Source organism: Oryzias latipes, chromosome 19, assembly GCF_053564925.1.
Source record: "Oryzias latipes strain Hd-rR chromosome 19, Olatipes_Hd-rR_3.1".
NCBI lineage: Eukaryota > Metazoa > Chordata > Actinopteri > Beloniformes > Adrianichthyidae > Oryzias > Oryzias latipes.
The window spans coordinates 27,403,474-27,418,830 of record NC_136255.1 but is presented as its reverse complement, the minus strand read 5'-3'; the positions used below and the strand labels follow the sequence as shown (position 1 = coordinate 27,418,830).

Sequence of the window (15,357 nt, the reverse complement as noted above, 5' to 3'; positions counted from 1 at the left end):
TCCTCTCTCCTGCCCCATGTGCCATATGTTTAGTGATGATCCTGCCTCCTTTAGTGAAGATAGGGGTAGGTGTGTTAAGTGTAGTCTTGTGTTAGACTTGGAGGCCAGGCTGGAGCAGTTAGAGGCGCGGCTCCGCGCAGTGGAAGCTAAGCCGGCTAGCCAGATCGTTACTCGTAGCGCGGGCCGCGCTACCAGGGCTAACTTAGCTAGCACCCCAGCGCCCTCCCAACAGCCGGGAGACAGTCAGGGGTTTGTACCGGTTGGGAGGAAACATAGTGCTAAACGCAAAATCTTAGAGCACCCGAGACTCCACGTTAGTAATAGGTTCTCCCCCCTCTGCGACACACCCGCTGAACACTCAACTCTGGTTATCGGCTCTTCTGAAGTTAGAAACGTGGAGCTCCCAGCGGCTACAGTCAGGTGTTATCCGTGGGGCCAGAGTTGGTGACATCGAGGGGAACCTTAGGATGTTAGCTCAGAGTAAGTCCAGGTTCCGTCGAGTCGTGATTCACGCAGGCGGTAATGATGCCCGACGGAGACAGTCAGAGGTGGTTAAGTTAAACGTAACTTCGGTGTGTAAACTGGCTAAGACGATGTCCGACACTGTAATTTTCTCTGGCCCCCTGCCGAACTTAGTCAGTGATGAAATGTACAGCCGCTTTTCATCATTTCAGTCAGACAACTCTTGCAGTAAGAAATATTTATTTGACATTTTTCCACATTCTTTAAGTTGGCATTCACATATTTTCGTTTGGCATAAGGCTCCGTTCAATTCCATAAAACTTCCATAAAATTCCATAAAATTTCCATAAAACTTTTCGGGTAACAAAACCCCCCTTTACGGAGCCCACAGGTGGAAGCCGGGGAGGAGGGTGGGGCGAAGAATGAGCGCTGAAGGTAAGAAAGAATGAACAACTCCGCACCTGGCTTAAATAGGACGCTGAGCAGGTGAGTTAATTAACTGAACCGCCCTAGAGTATTTACCTGTAAAACACTGCAGCGAGTATCTGCCCGAAATACGATAAATCGTCATTTCATCATCATCATGGCTTTTCTAGATGGTGCCCAGAAAACGGCGTTGGTTTTGTGGATAACTGGAGTGCGTTTTGGGGGAAGCCCGGTCTCATGCGGAGAGACGGCGTCCATCCCACCCGGGACGGTGCCGCTCTTCTTTCTAGAAACATTTCTGCTAGCCTTAGTCTGTTAACCTGACAATCCAGAGACGAGACCCGGGCGCAGAGCAGCAGTGTAAAACGCTCCTCTGAGCCTCCCTTAGGGTTAGTGCCGGTGCAAAACCCATGCAGGGAAAGTCAAGCAGGTCCTAGCTTTAGCTTATGTGCTGAAAGACAAATGAAAGGAGCGCGTCATAGAAACCTTAAAGTGACAGACAGCAGTTCTCACAAGCAGAATTATGATGTCATTAAATGCGGTTTATTAAACATTCGATCCATTTCCTCCAAGTCCCTCTTAGTCAATGAGTTAATTACTGATAAAAACCTCAGTCTTTTAGCCTTAACAGAAACTTGGCTCCATCAGGATGACTATGTTAGATTGAATGAAGCAACCCCCCCCACTTATGCTAACTATCAGAAATCCAGGATTTCAGGAAAAGGAGGTGGTTTGGCAGTAATATCACAGTCTAGCTTACTTCTCAGCCCTAAAGTTAAAAATGCTTAGAATTCATTTGAAAACATCATATTGTCTTTAAGTCACCCAAACAGGAAAACTCCAAAACCTGTTTTACTCATAATTATTTATCGCCCCCCCGGCCCATATTCAGAATTTTTAACTGAGTTTTCCGACTTCCTATCGACTATTGTCTTAGATTCTGATCAAACTATAATATTAGGGGATTTTAATATTCATGTTGATGACCCCAGTGACTGCCTAGGAAAGGCTTTTGCAGCTTTATTAGATGATGTTGGTTTCACCCAAAGTGTGAATGAACCCACTCACTGTCATAAGCACACCCTGGACCTTGTTCTAACCCATGGGATAGAGATCAGCCAGCTGAGTGTCCTTCCTCTTAACCCCATCATTTTTGATCACTTTATGATTACCTTCCAGTTTACACTGGAACATCCTTCTGTCCCAGTGAATAAGAAACAGCTTAGAAGAACCTTAACTGACCGTTCTGTGTCTGAGTTTAAACACACAGTTCAGCCAGTACTTAGTGATATTCTGAGAAAATACTCTGAGACCAGCTCCCATAGTATCAGTCCTAGTATAAATGACCACTTTGTTAATGATGCCTTACAAGCCCTCAGGAGTACACTCCATGTTGTTGCCCCCTTGAAACCTAAGTTCGTCAGACAAAACCGAGTAGCACCGTGGTTTGATCTTTTTGATAAAACAAGTTTTCTTCACCAGTTCTGTGCGGCTGCAGGGATTCAGGGACAGCTGTCATGTATGCATGGACTGCAGGGAAACACCCAGAAGCTCCGCCTCCTGGTGGATCACTAGTGCATGTGTGAGCAGATGTGCAGCATACGTCGTCCTGAATCTGCAGGCGGAAATGAAAAGTTCTGGAGAAGCTTCAACTTTTCAATAAAAGTAAACAGTTCAGTCATAATTCTGTAGATATTTGCCATACAACTGAGATTTTTATTCATTTATTCCTGAAAATTGCAAATATCGAGACTCTTGACCTTTGACCCCAAATATGAGCTGGTGGTTCTGGTTCTGGTGGGTCCAAAGAATCTTTCAATCAGTCACTGGACAAGTATTCCATCTTCATGACAAAATGACATCATCTTCAGATCAACTAAACTTTATTTGAAATTATGATTCAGACCCCAAAACACTTGAAATGTTTGGCTAAAAGAAATAAATGTGAAAGTTTTTTAGTCTTTTTACATTTATTTCAAAAATACTTTTTCGCTTTTGTAAAAAAAAATATATATATTATTAATCCAAAAATAAATAATTATTCATGTATTTATTTATTTTTCACTAAATTCGGGCTTTCTGCTCAACTTTTAGGGGGAATAAACGACGGTTGCTATGGCGACCATAAACGGGGTGTTCGCTCAGATGCCTGATCAAAAGTGCAGCGGACGTCAGTACAAAGAAAGTCCGGGGGCCTGTCGGCGTATCCAGCTCCTGCACTTCAGCCATGGACCCGGTGTGACGGGACCGCCCTCGGCTGCGCAGCTCGGCGGTCAGCGGGGATCGGTTCGGCCTGACCCGCCTGGGAGAAGACGAGGCCGCGCGCCATGAACGAAGTGGAGTTCCCGCGGCGGCGTGGCGCCGAGAGTCTGGCCCTACGGGAGCAGCGGGGGGCTCCGCGCCCCGGCGTGAACCCGCCGCAGAGCGCCGGTGCAGCAGGACCCGCCGGTGAGATGCCGCCGCCGCCGCCGTTAGTTCGGAGTTTCTCCGCCGAAAACCCCGCTAACTGTTAGCTTGTAGCGGCCAGAGCTGCCGCTTCTCCGAACCGAGTTAACTTCGTTTCTGCTGGCGGAAAGACCCGAGTGGATCTGAGGGCGCGTGGAAAGCCGCGTGCACACCTGTCCTTATGCAGGTGGGAGGAGAACAGGTGTGAAATCTGCAGGTTTTCGGCCTGCTGGAGTTCCGCTCTATTCCACTGAAATGTAAACAGAGATAAAGGAGATTTCAACACAGATTAGGATGACAGGTTCAGATTATTCATCTGATTCAGGTTTCTGTCAATCATAAATGACGTCACTGATAGACCCACCTGCTCGTCAGTACCAAGGTTTTGTTTCATTTCAAAGTGAAATGTCTGTGAATGAGTGGATGCTCATGGACTAATTCTAATAATAATAATAATGGATTAGATTCATCTGCGCTTTTTCTTGTTGCTCAAAGCGCTTAAAGTGTGTCCATTATTCATTCACTCCTCATTCATACTTGGTGATATAAGCTACTGTTGTAGCCACAGCTGCCCTGGGGCAGACTAACAGAGGCGTGCCTGCCCGTTTGCGCCTACGGCCCCTCTGACCATCACCAGGATCATTCATGCACATTCACACACCAGTGGAGCCACACTGGAGACTGGGAGGGGGAAATGTTTTGCCCACAGACACGACGGCTGGTTGGGGGGGAGCGGGGATCGAACTGCCGACCCTTCGGCCATTGCTCTTCCACCTGTGCCACTGCCGACCCTAGTTCTGGAGTTGCTCTAGGGTCGCTCTGGACTTTTTCTGGAGTCATTCTGGACTCTTTCTGAAGTCGCACTGGACTTGTTCTGGAGTCAGTCTGGAGTCGCTCTAGAGTTGTCCTGGATTCACTCTGGACTCGTTTTGGAGTCTCTCTGGACTCGTTCTGGAGTCTCTCTGGACTCGTTTTGGAGTCTCTCTGGACTCGTTTTGAAGTTGCTCTGGACTCGTTTTGGAGTCTCTCTGGACTCGTTCTGGAGTCTCTCTGGACTCGTTTTGGAGTCTCTCTGGACTCGTTTTGGAGTTGCTCTGGACTCGTTCTGGTGTCTCTCTGGACTCGTTCTGGTGTCTCTCTGGACTCGTTTTGGAGTCGCTCTGGACTCGTTTTGGAGTCTCTCTGGACTCGTTTTGGAGTCGCTCTGGACTCGTTTTGGAGTCTCTCTGGACTCGTTCTGGAGTCTCTCTGGACTCGTTCTGGAGTCTCTCTGGACTCGTTTTGGTGTCTCTCTGGACTCGTTCTGGAGTCTCTCTGGACTCGTTTTGGAGTCTCTCTGGACTCGTTTTGGAGTCTCTCTGGACTCGTTTTGGAGTCTCTCTGGACTCGTTTTGGAGTCTCTCTGGACTCGTTTTGGAGTCTCTCTGGACTCGTTTTGGAGTCTCTCTGGACTCGTTTTGGAGTCTCTCTGGACTTGTTCTGGAGTCGCTCTGGACTCGTTCTGGAGTCGCTCTGGAGTCGCTCTGGACTCGTTCTGGACTCTCTCTGGACTCGTTCTGGATCCGTTTTGCAGTTGCTCTGGACTCGTTCTAAAGTTTCCTATGTACCTGTTCTGGACTAGTTCTGGACTTGCTCTGGAGTCTCTCTAAAGTTGTTCTGGAGTCACTCTAGAGCAGGGGTGTCAAACTCATTTTAACCGAGGGCCACATCAGCATAGTGTCTGTCCTCAAAGGGCCAGATATAACTTATACATGTAACTAAATGTAATGAAAATAAATGTAACTACTCCTTAATGTTAAATTACTCATTTGTCTATTTGTTATAACTTTTTAAAGTGACAGTTACTGTTACATAGAAACATGTGTTTGCTTGTTATTCTAGCATAAATCCTTTTACATTTGATTCTGTCAGGTTAGGTTATATGGACAGTGTTTAAGTTCTAATGTATAGTTGCCCAATCCGATACTTCAAGTCTGATTCCCCCTAGATATGAATAAATACACACCAATTTTTTATTATTACTTAAAAGCTTTTATGCTCTCGCGGGCCACATGAAAGGACATGGAGGGCCACATTTGGCCCCCGGGCCTTGAGTTTGACACATGTGCTCTAGAGTCTCTCTAGAGTTGTTCTGGACTCGTTCTGGATGTAAGTTCCTTACCTGACGAGTCTGGTTTGCCTCCTGGTGACTTTTACAGCTGTCAGTTTGTGGATAGAACTTCTCAGATGGAGGAGTTTGGTGACTGAATCTCTAAATTTGCTCTTTGCAGATGAGATGTTTCTCCTCGTCTCCTCAAATTGTGACTGTTTCCAGCTGAGAGTCAGCACCTGCCAATCTGAGATTAAATCTTGACTGTTAATAAAATATGAAGACGGGGCTTTATTGAAAAATACTTTAATCAGTTATTGTACTAAAAACCTTAATAAATGAAGAAAAGGACCTGATCTGAACTTAAGTAACTCAAAAGACCGGCCACCACGGGGCTCACTGGGGATGCCCCTCTCTGGGTTCTCGTTGGCACCCGCCCTCCTCCCCGCTTTTTACTTGCATATTAGACACTCTGATTCATCTAGGGCAGGGGTCACCAACCCTGTGCGCCCGCGAGCACCCCTTGTGGCGCCCGCAGGGAATGCACCCAAATTATTATTTTTTTTAATTGAAGCAAATACAGTGATCCCTTGATTATCGCAGGGGTTACGTTCCAAATAGAACCCGTGATAAGCAAAACCCATGAAGTAGAAACCTTTATTTTTTTTACAATTATTATACAATGAAATACACTATTATACATTGAAAAGAAAGAACAAACCATTTAACAGGCTAAATCAATTGTTTTTTTAACAAATAAAAGTACTTTAGAAACGTTTTTTCAACAAATAACTTCTGTAGAGTGCTGTCAAATAATAATTTCAATCATCGATAAGAACAGAAGGCTTTAAATTGCGGAGATTAGCCCCGCCCACCGCAACCCGAGTGGATTAAACGGAAGAAAATTTAAAATGGTTATGAAAAAAATAAAAAAGTACAGTGGGACAGATAGTGACTCCGGTCTTCTTTTTCACTGCTCTTCATACTGAGCCGCTGCATCCTCTGCAGCGTTTTTTCCTTTTGAAGCCCGCGGTGCAGCTGCAGGTGTGTTTGTTCGGGAGAGGAACATAGTGATAGGCAGTTGTTGTCGCTCTTTTTTCTTCTTTGCTATAAGATCCTTATACACCGACATGCCCCCATCGATTATGTTGGAGAACTGTAATGAACGGCTCATCAAAGGGTCCCATTCTTGAGCTACTCGCTGAGTGACTTTTTAGCCAATCAGAATGCAGAACACAATGCACAATCCAAATCCGTGAAGTAGCGAAACCGTGAAAAGTAAACCGTGTTATAGCGAGGGATCACTGTATTCAACAAACAACCACGGCATGTCTATCAATGACAACAATATCAATTCTGAGATAAAGGTAGACAAAAAAAAACAAATATAACTTAAAATATAATAAAGTAAGGGTCTATTACAAAAGTTTAAATAGATCAAATAAATTACACAATGTCTGGGCGTTCTTATGATTCATGTAATATAAAGATTTAGAGATTAGGTTGAGACGGTTGAGTCATCCATTAATGTGAGGTTTTACCTTTAAGAATTTACAAGTATGAATAAAATGCTTTGAAATTACAATCAGTACATTAATCAGAAAGTCCAGATTTTTGTCAATTAATTGTAATCAAATTTTAATTATATTCCAATTTAAAGGGTTAATGATGATATTTTTGGCTTTAAGCCAATTATGAAAAGAAGACCAAAACTTTTTTACATGCAAACATTCAAAGAAAAGATGTTCCACAGTTTCTACATCATTTCCACAAAAGACACAAAGATCACTGTCTCAGTTAAAGCCAGAATGTAAAAAAATGATTGGAAGGCTAAATATCATTTAACGGGAATGCTCCAAAAATAGCACTGCTCATATAGCAAATCAATATATTGTGGTGATCTGGGGGTTAGCCGCGCCTTCAGCTTCTAAGACTCATGGGAAGTGGGGAATCTTGGTGTGTTAAATCGCTCACCATAAGTGAGGGAGCTGTGAGCAGAATTGAGGTTAATGCTGTTTGGCTGGTGGTGGGGGTGTTCAAAATAAACAGACAGATATGATTGTCCGCTAACTTATGTGAGTGTCATTTTTGAGGAAGTTTTTAGTGGCGCCCTTTATACCACTTACTGCCCATGAAATAGCCCTCGGTCTCAAAAAGGTTGGTGACCCCTGATCTAGGGCCTTGTGGAGAGGGTCTGGTGGAGGGGGGCACGGTGAAACATCCATGCTCACCTTTCGCTGCCCCCCCCCCACAATTTTAACTTCCTCTGTAGACACACACACTGCATGCTAGCAGCACACACACAGCAAATACACACCACTCACAGAGGGACCCCGGAGTGGAGCCCCCCACACTGGTGACCTCCTATTTTACCTGCAGCACACACACAGCACTCCCACACCTCCATACATGGGTGGGGTCGGGGGGGGGGGGGGGGGGGGGGGGGCGGCCGGTCTTCACCCGCCTGGTCCTCTCAGGGCGGCCGGGCTTATGGGTATCCTGTCGGCTGCGGGAAGGGTCGGGGATACGGCGCTGGGGGTCGGCCGGCTGGGGGGGGGGTTACTGCGTGGCGGCGGGGGTAGGGAGGGTAACCAGATGATTGTGAGTATGTGTGTGTGAGTGCATGGGTAGGACGGACCTGGGGGCTGGCTCGCTGGGACCCTCTGGGGCTTTCCCCCTCCCCATCACAGAGAGGGGAGGGCACTGAGAGGGTTGGGGAGGGGGGCTCAGATATTATGGCGGGGAGGGGGGGGTTGTAGTGCGTAGGGTTTTAGGGGGGTGGCTGTTGCTCTGGGTGTGTGGCGATCCCTGGGTTGCTAAGGTCGCGTGCCTGGGCTGGCTTGCGGAGACGGGGCGCCGGTCGGGTGGTGGCTGGCTCATGGGTTCCGGGGGCCCTGGCTTCGTCCTTGGCCTTTGTCTCGGTGTCCGGCGCCCAGTGGCCCCCATGGCTGCCGCCTTGTACGGCTAAGCGCTCCTGTCTTGTGGCCTGGGGGCCGGACACTGGGTTCGCTTGTGCCTCTCTGTGCCTGGCTGGTGGGGTGGGCGGTCCCCTCCTCCTCCCCTCCCGGGCTGCCTGGGTCCGGATGCTGGGGGGGCTTCTGGCCTGGGGGGCTCTCCTCCCCTTTCCTGGTCTGGCTGGTCTGGCTGGGTAGGATCTGGCTCCCTTTATGAACACACGGTTCACGTCGGCAGCATGCATGTATCTCCACCCCCACGTGCACGTGCACACTGCCACACTGCTCCCTGTCTGCTTCATCCCTCCTCCTTACCTACAGTGTATTGATGGACAGATTTTTTTTCGCTCATCTTAGTGTCAGATTTTCACCTTTGATGTAACATTCGTCTTTCCAGCAGATCTGGTATAATTGTTACAGCTTAAAATAATAACTTATTCAAATCAGTGCTTGTATCCCCCACCTTTTCACCTTTCTTCCTTTTACTCTCTTCCACCCTCCCCTCACATTCTTCCCCTCTCCCTCCCCACACACACTAAATGTAACAAATAAAAAAAAAATAATACGACAAAAAGGGGTTTATACAAAGCTACACTCTAGTTTCTCCAAGCTATATAACCTCTTTTTGTGATAGTAAAACCTGTCCAACACAAAAAGCCTTCAGCTCTAATCTGTTTGCTCAGCTGTTAGACAGAACAAGTTTAAAAAAAAAAAAAAGACCGGCCACATGGCTGATCTCCTTCCAGCCGCCACGGCGTACCGGACTGTACCGCTTCCTGTCAGTCCAGACTTCAGATCACTCAGACATTCATAAATCATTGTTTGATATCCGAGGATCATCAGCGTAAAAGCAGAACTTTGTGGAAAAATGGAGGTGAAAGTATGGGACCGAACTCGGAGCCCTGTGGTAAACTTTTATTTGTATCTTTTTTCCAAAGCCTCTGATTTACATTCTGAAAAAATGTCTGTATGATTTATTTTTTTCTTATTTTGAATCTAAAAACTTATTTTTCTGGAAGTTTCTTCAAACAGCTGATCTTCACATTCCTCTTGAACGTCTTCGGCATCGTCCTTCTAAACAAACACAAAGCTTTGATTCGGGATTTCATTAAATCGTCTTTTATTTGTCTATAAATGGAGCGATTTTAATGTTTATTTTTCTCATAAAAAAACAGATTTATGTTTTCGTTGGAGTTTTTTTAAGCCTTAATGTTTGTGACTTCCGATGACTCATCGGGACGTTCTGTTTCCCGCAGATGTCCATCAAGTGAAGATCAAGGAGGAGGTTCCCTGGACCTCCAGTGTGGGGCAGCAGTTCCCGGAGCCGCTCCACATCAAGGTGGAGGAGGAAGAGGAGGAGGAAGAGGAGGAACCATGGACCAGCCCACCGGCAGAGCCGCTGCACGGACCGCTCGACTACAGCCGCCTCCCCTTCACCGTCGTCACAGTGAAGAGTGAGGAGGAGGAGGAGGAGCCCCACACCTCCCATTTTCCTCAAAGTAGAGGTGCGGTCTGCAGGGAGGCGGAGCCTGCAGCCGGCAGCTCCATGAAGTGGATAAAAACCGAGTGCGATGGAGGAGACTTTGGGAAGCTGGAGCTGGTGAGGAACCCGAGCCGTTTGAGCACAAACACCCCCACGGACTCCACTCCGACTGAAGCCAGCGAGGAAGATGAAGACAGCGATGAAGGTGAATGGCACAGACAGATGGCAGACGCTCGACCTGCAGGTGAAGACGACAGCGGCGTCTGCCTGCCGCCCGAGAGCGGCCTGAACATTCCATCGGCGCCGAAGCCGTTCAGCTGCTCTGAGTGCGGAAAACAGTTTCTGTACAAACAGTCCCTGAAGAGACACATGCGGCGCAACACCGAGAAAAGCCCGGCCGGCTGTGCGCTCAACGCCAAACGGCCCGAGCTGCGGCCGAGCGCCGAGCCGCAGTCCAGAGTCCACACCGGCAAGAAGAAGTTCGCCTGCGACGACTGCGGGAAAACCTTCAGGGACCACTTCAGCCTGAGGTCCCACATGAGGGTCCACTCCGAGGAGAAACCCTTCGGCTGCCAGAGCTGCGGCAAAAGCTTCAAACACGAGCACAACCTGAAGATCCACATGCGCATCCACACGGGGGAGGAGCCGTTCGGCTGCGAGGTGTGCGGCAAACGCTTCAAGCACCAGCACAACCTGAAGACGCACATGCGCATCCACACCGGAGAGAAGCCCTTCGTCTGCGACATCTGCGGCAAGAGGGCGCGGCACCAGAACAACCTGAAGACGCACATGATCGTCCACAAGGGGGAGCGGCCTTTCGGCTGCGACGTCTGCGGCAAGAGGTTCAACCGTAAGACCAGCCTGCGCGCGCACATGACCGTCCACACGGGGGAGAAACCGTACGGCTGCGACGTCTGCGGCAAAAGCTACAAACGCAAGACGCACCTGCGGACTCACATGACGGTCCACGCCGAGGAGAAGCCCTTCGGCTGCGAGGTCTGCGGCAAGAGGTTCAACCGGAAGACGCACCTGGCGACGCACATGGCCGTCCACACCGGCGAGAAGCCGTACAGCTGCGACTTCTGCGGCAAACGCTTCACACGCAAAACTCACCTGAACTCGCACATAACGGTGCACACGGGGGAGAAACCCTTCGGCTGCGGCGTCTGCGGGCAGGAGTTCACGCAGCAGGGCAGTTTGAACCGACACGTGCGCTTCCACCTGGGCTGAACCCGGATGATGACACCACCCAGCGGCCTTCTGGGACTTTGAGTCCGCCTTGAACTGTAGTTTTATTATCAAGGATCGACTGAATCACATCTGAAGACGACTGACATAAAACCAGTTTCTGTTCTCAAAAGAACCTCGTTTAGGTTCAGAATGAAGTCTGAAAACGTTCCGATGGTCTGAACGGAGCAATAACTGTCCGGTTTACCGAAGCCGGAACCCAAACCGCTGCTTCCCAAAATCCAGACTTTACTTTGAGTTTTGGATCCGGCTCTCAAACCTGACCGTGACGGGACGCTGTCCCACTGTACACGTGCACTAAGATGTATTCATGTTACTTTCATGCACATTCAGTAACTGAGTATGGCCAAGTCCAGTATGAGAAATGCCAAAGTATTATTTACGTGCATTACTTTGTAGTTGAAATGAATCTGAAATATAATTTTCTTCTGGCTGATTCCAGAGTTCTGACTGTTTTAGCTGAAGTGAAGCTGCAGCTTAAATCAAGAAAAATATTTTTTTATTAACAAAACGAAAGAAAAATATTTTCATAAATTCTGAGTAAAGTTTTCTGCTCGGTGAAGGATCCAGATTATGAAACATATCAAATCTTAGCAGGAAATGTGGGTGTAGCTCCTAACTCTACCACCAGGGGGAGCGCTGTTTTCCTGTAGATGCAGTTTTTTCTAAACCCAGTCTCTGGGCAGATCTCCACATGCTTTCTACCTTAATTCTTTTCACCAGAGGAACTTGTTTATTTGGACCACCGGGTTCTTCTGCAGCATCTCTGTTCTTTAGAGACCTGAGCTCAAACCCTCGTCTGGAAGTGACCTGTCGGAGCGCCGGCGTGCTCTCAGAACAACAGCTCTCCAGGCGGCGCTGAGGATTCCTGGATGGAGGGGCTCCATCCTCATGGTGAGTCTGGAGTCAGCAGGTCGCCATGGAAACAGGCTGAAGCTCAGATCACAGCTCTGATGACATGAACGACTTGGGAGTGGAACCATCTGGAGAAGAAGATGCAACTCCGGCTCCTCCAGAGGAACCTGCAGCTCCTTCAAACCGCCTGGAGAACTTCTGCAGGTGAGGACTGAGAGGGACGGGAAAAGCTAACCGGGTCGGTCTTGGACTGCGGACGACTTTGCTGCTAAAGGTTTATAGCTGAACATCAAACAACGACTTCCTGTTTGACATGAAGAACATAGTCAGAACTGCACCGAAGAACCGAGTGTTCAAAACAACCGGAGGTTCTGGAGCCGGACCGTCTGAGGTTCTGGATTATTGCTGTGGATTTACAGGCCAGAACAGAACTTTTCTGATCAGACCTGCTGTGGTAAATGACCTTCATGTTTGTGGACATGGTTCTGGTTCTGACCCACATGTTCTTTTGGGTCTTCCTGTGTTTCTTGCTGAAGTTCTTTAAATCCCTTCATGACACCTGACAGATCTGCAAGAAAACCTCAGAACCGAGTCAGAACCAAAGAGTGAGGCTGCAAAACGTCATTTCTGGGTTTTGTAGTCTTTAAGACTTTTGTAGTCCTTATTTTAATTTGTCTGGAGACTTTGATCTAAAATGAGGATTTGACATCGTTTTTTTTAAAGAAAATAGTCATTTTGATCTTTAAAAATGTTCCTGTTCTTCTTTTAGTCGTTTCATCAACACTAACTTATTTAGTCCCAAAATGCAGAGAATTTAAATCTGCAATCAAAAATATGTCACTTTTTTCCCAGAAAATTCTAGAAACATAAAAATGGCTGAAAGTAAATTTGGTTTTCTTTCAGAAATTTGTGGGAAAATGTTTCACGTTCTAATATTTAGTTTAAATTCAGGTTTCATTCACTCACTGAAGAGTCTTCTTTTTATTCTGAAAGCAAAAAAAGATCAAAGATTAAAAATCAGTTAAATAAAAAATATTTTTAGAAAATTCACAAATTAGGACTTTATGATTTAACAGACAGTTTAAAGGAGGCGCACAGGTTGAACTAAAGAGATTTAGTAAAAACCTTTGACAACCGAATGAAGAATTTCTGCAACAACAGTCGTTTCTCACTTTAAATGTAAAAACATTAACAGAGGAAATAATACAGACTTTCAGTGAAATGTGTCAAACAACAAAACCATCAAACCTGACGCGCTCGACTCGTTTTCCTTAACTTTCACCTTTATCATTTTTTTTCCCTTTACGGTTTGTTTCCAGTTCAGCCCAGCAGGGGGCGCTCCGAACCCCCGCCCTCGGTGCATCCTGTGGGAGAGGTGATTTATTCACACCAGGGAACTCAAATGGGTCAAAAAACAAAGAAACACAACTTACATGGAATATAACAAAATCCCTGTGAAGCCAAAAGGTTTTCTGCTAAAAGACTCTGGTCTGGACTGGAACGCGGTTCGATCCCGTCCGGCATCATCAGGAGGCCGGTTCCAGACTCTGACCCCCAGGTTCTGATGATCTTAAGGTCAGCGTCTGAGAAAACGTGTGAAGATCCGACACGGCCTGCGGCTCCGGGATCAGCAGGATGACTAACCCTGCCACTTATGATGGATGGTTACCATGGTAACCTGACACCCTGGCAACCAACTCGTCTTTTCGACAGTCGTGTCCAAGTCAACATGGTGTCATTGAGAGAATGAACAAAGAACACCCTAAAACAGGACGGATGAGATCCTCGACTCCTCAGAGATCCGGAGAACGGCAGCAGAAGAGGAGACGGATGATGAAGATCTTTGATTTAAAGTCTGTTCTGGAGCAGGAATGAAGGTCCGAACACCAGAACCTAAACACACGACGCTTCTGATGGAAACTTTCAGTCACATCTGATCTCAAAATGAAGCAGAAGCTGCAGGTCGTTTGACAAAATCAAAATATATCAATATTTGAAAAAATGACAAGTTTAGTTTGAAGGACAAAGTTCCCAGCTGCCAGCGAACACATCACAAGGGTCACTACAAAGGTCAAGAAGAGGCCGAGTTCAGCTGTAGAGCAGGGGGGCGGAGCCTGAAAAAAACAAATGTTTACAATCTAAAAACATTTTATTGTTTGAAAGTGAAAAAAGTTGGATAGAATAGAAACAGTTTTTCCTGAAGAACCTGCAGCGGTTCTTCCTCTGTGAGGAACCGCAGAGACTCTCAGCAAACATGAACACGCATAACGAGTCCCACAGGGAGGGGGCGGGGCTTCAGGAGGATCCCTGAATGAACAGATGGGGGTCATCAGTCTGCAAACAGCAGCGTCTGCATCTGCTCCAGCTCCACATGCGTGGAGTAAATCCTGGTTCCACCAGCAGAGGGACGTTCTCCCAGTTCATGGATCCACGTTCTCCACCTTCAGCTCCTGTTGATCTGAAAAAGAGGAGGAGCTTGAAGCTTCAGGTCCAGTTTTTAAATAACTTTTAGGGAAGTTCCTTCATTTCCTTTTGTTTTGGAGTCTGTCTGAACGAAGAACATCTTTGAAGCAGAACCCAGGAGCTTCTCACCTCTGAGCTGGAGCCACAGAAGAACCGAGGCTTTCATCTCCAGCTCCACATCATTTCCTGGTTCTGCTGAATCTTTACTCTGTTTCCGGGGAAACGGCCAACGCACTCGTGAAGCTCTCTGAAAGGATGGGATGGAGCAGAACAGGGAGGAGAACCTTCACCTCAGACAAACGTTCTCCTGCAGACGCCTCTATGGTGGAACCCACTGCAGCTTCCTGAAACATGGAGGATGGAAGGAAAGAGGGCGGGGCTTCCTGATCCATCCAGGAGGAGCTTCCTCTGCCCTCAAACCTCTGGATCTCATGAAGGTCTGAACTTCCTAAAAACTAATTCTGTTTATTTTCTGCTTCACATTCAAACAAACATTCACTCGTTCTGGAAAAATGGACAAAAGTTTGTAACTTTTTAAATCTCTGAGCTAAATAAAAACGAAAGTTCTTCAGTTTGAACGGGTTCTAAACCCGGTTCAGCAACCAAAGGATCTGCGGCGATAATCTGGTTTGTTTGTAGTGAAATCCAAAGTCTTTCTGCTCTTCTGGGTCATTTAGCTCATTTAGTTCAAAGAAGTGGGCCGAGCATAGAACCCTGCGGAACGCCATGACTGGTTTGGAAAAAGAAAAATGAAGAAGAAATGTTGATTCCTTCCGAATCAACAGCAGATTAATGGTCCATTTTTGGTTCCTTGGCTGGTCAGAGGTCACGGTTGGAACCACAGAGGCGTTTTCTGCGTTTGGTTTCAGTGTTGGTGCCTCTAATAGGAGCCGTCAGGAAGGAATGTTTCTAAGGGGTTTGTGTTTTCAGGC

General features: G+C 47.1%; 2 protein-coding genes across 3 annotated transcripts in view; both read left to right on the top strand.

Moving 5' to 3' along the window:
• Window positions 1–3,058: 3,058 nt before the first annotated feature.
• Window positions 3,059–11,543, top strand: LOC101175064 (uncharacterized). Its single transcript, XM_023949307.2, has 2 exons — window positions 3,059–3,336; window positions 9,633–11,543. Exons 1-2 carry the CDS (start codon window positions 3,216–3,218, stop codon window positions 11,087–11,089), a joined length of 1,578 nt encoding a protein of 525 aa, XP_023805075.1. The 5' UTR covers window positions 3,059–3,215; the 3' UTR covers window positions 11,090–11,543.
• Window positions 11,544–11,990: 447 nt separating this feature from the next.
• The window catches only part of aatkb (apoptosis-associated tyrosine kinase b), a 35,721-nt gene continuing 32,354 nt past the window's right edge, over window positions 11,991–15,357 (top strand). Inside the window, exon 1 of one of the 2 annotated variants that reach the window (XM_078937146.1) lies at window positions 11,991–12,166. In XM_078937146.1, the coding sequence (XP_078793272.1) occupies window positions 12,103–12,166 (64 nt within the window). In that variant the 5' untranslated portion in view covers window positions 11,991–12,102. Of the gene's footprint in view, window positions 12,167–14,685; window positions 14,863–15,357 lie in introns of those variants that run through there. The other variant, XM_078937145.1, reaches the window with a different exon arrangement.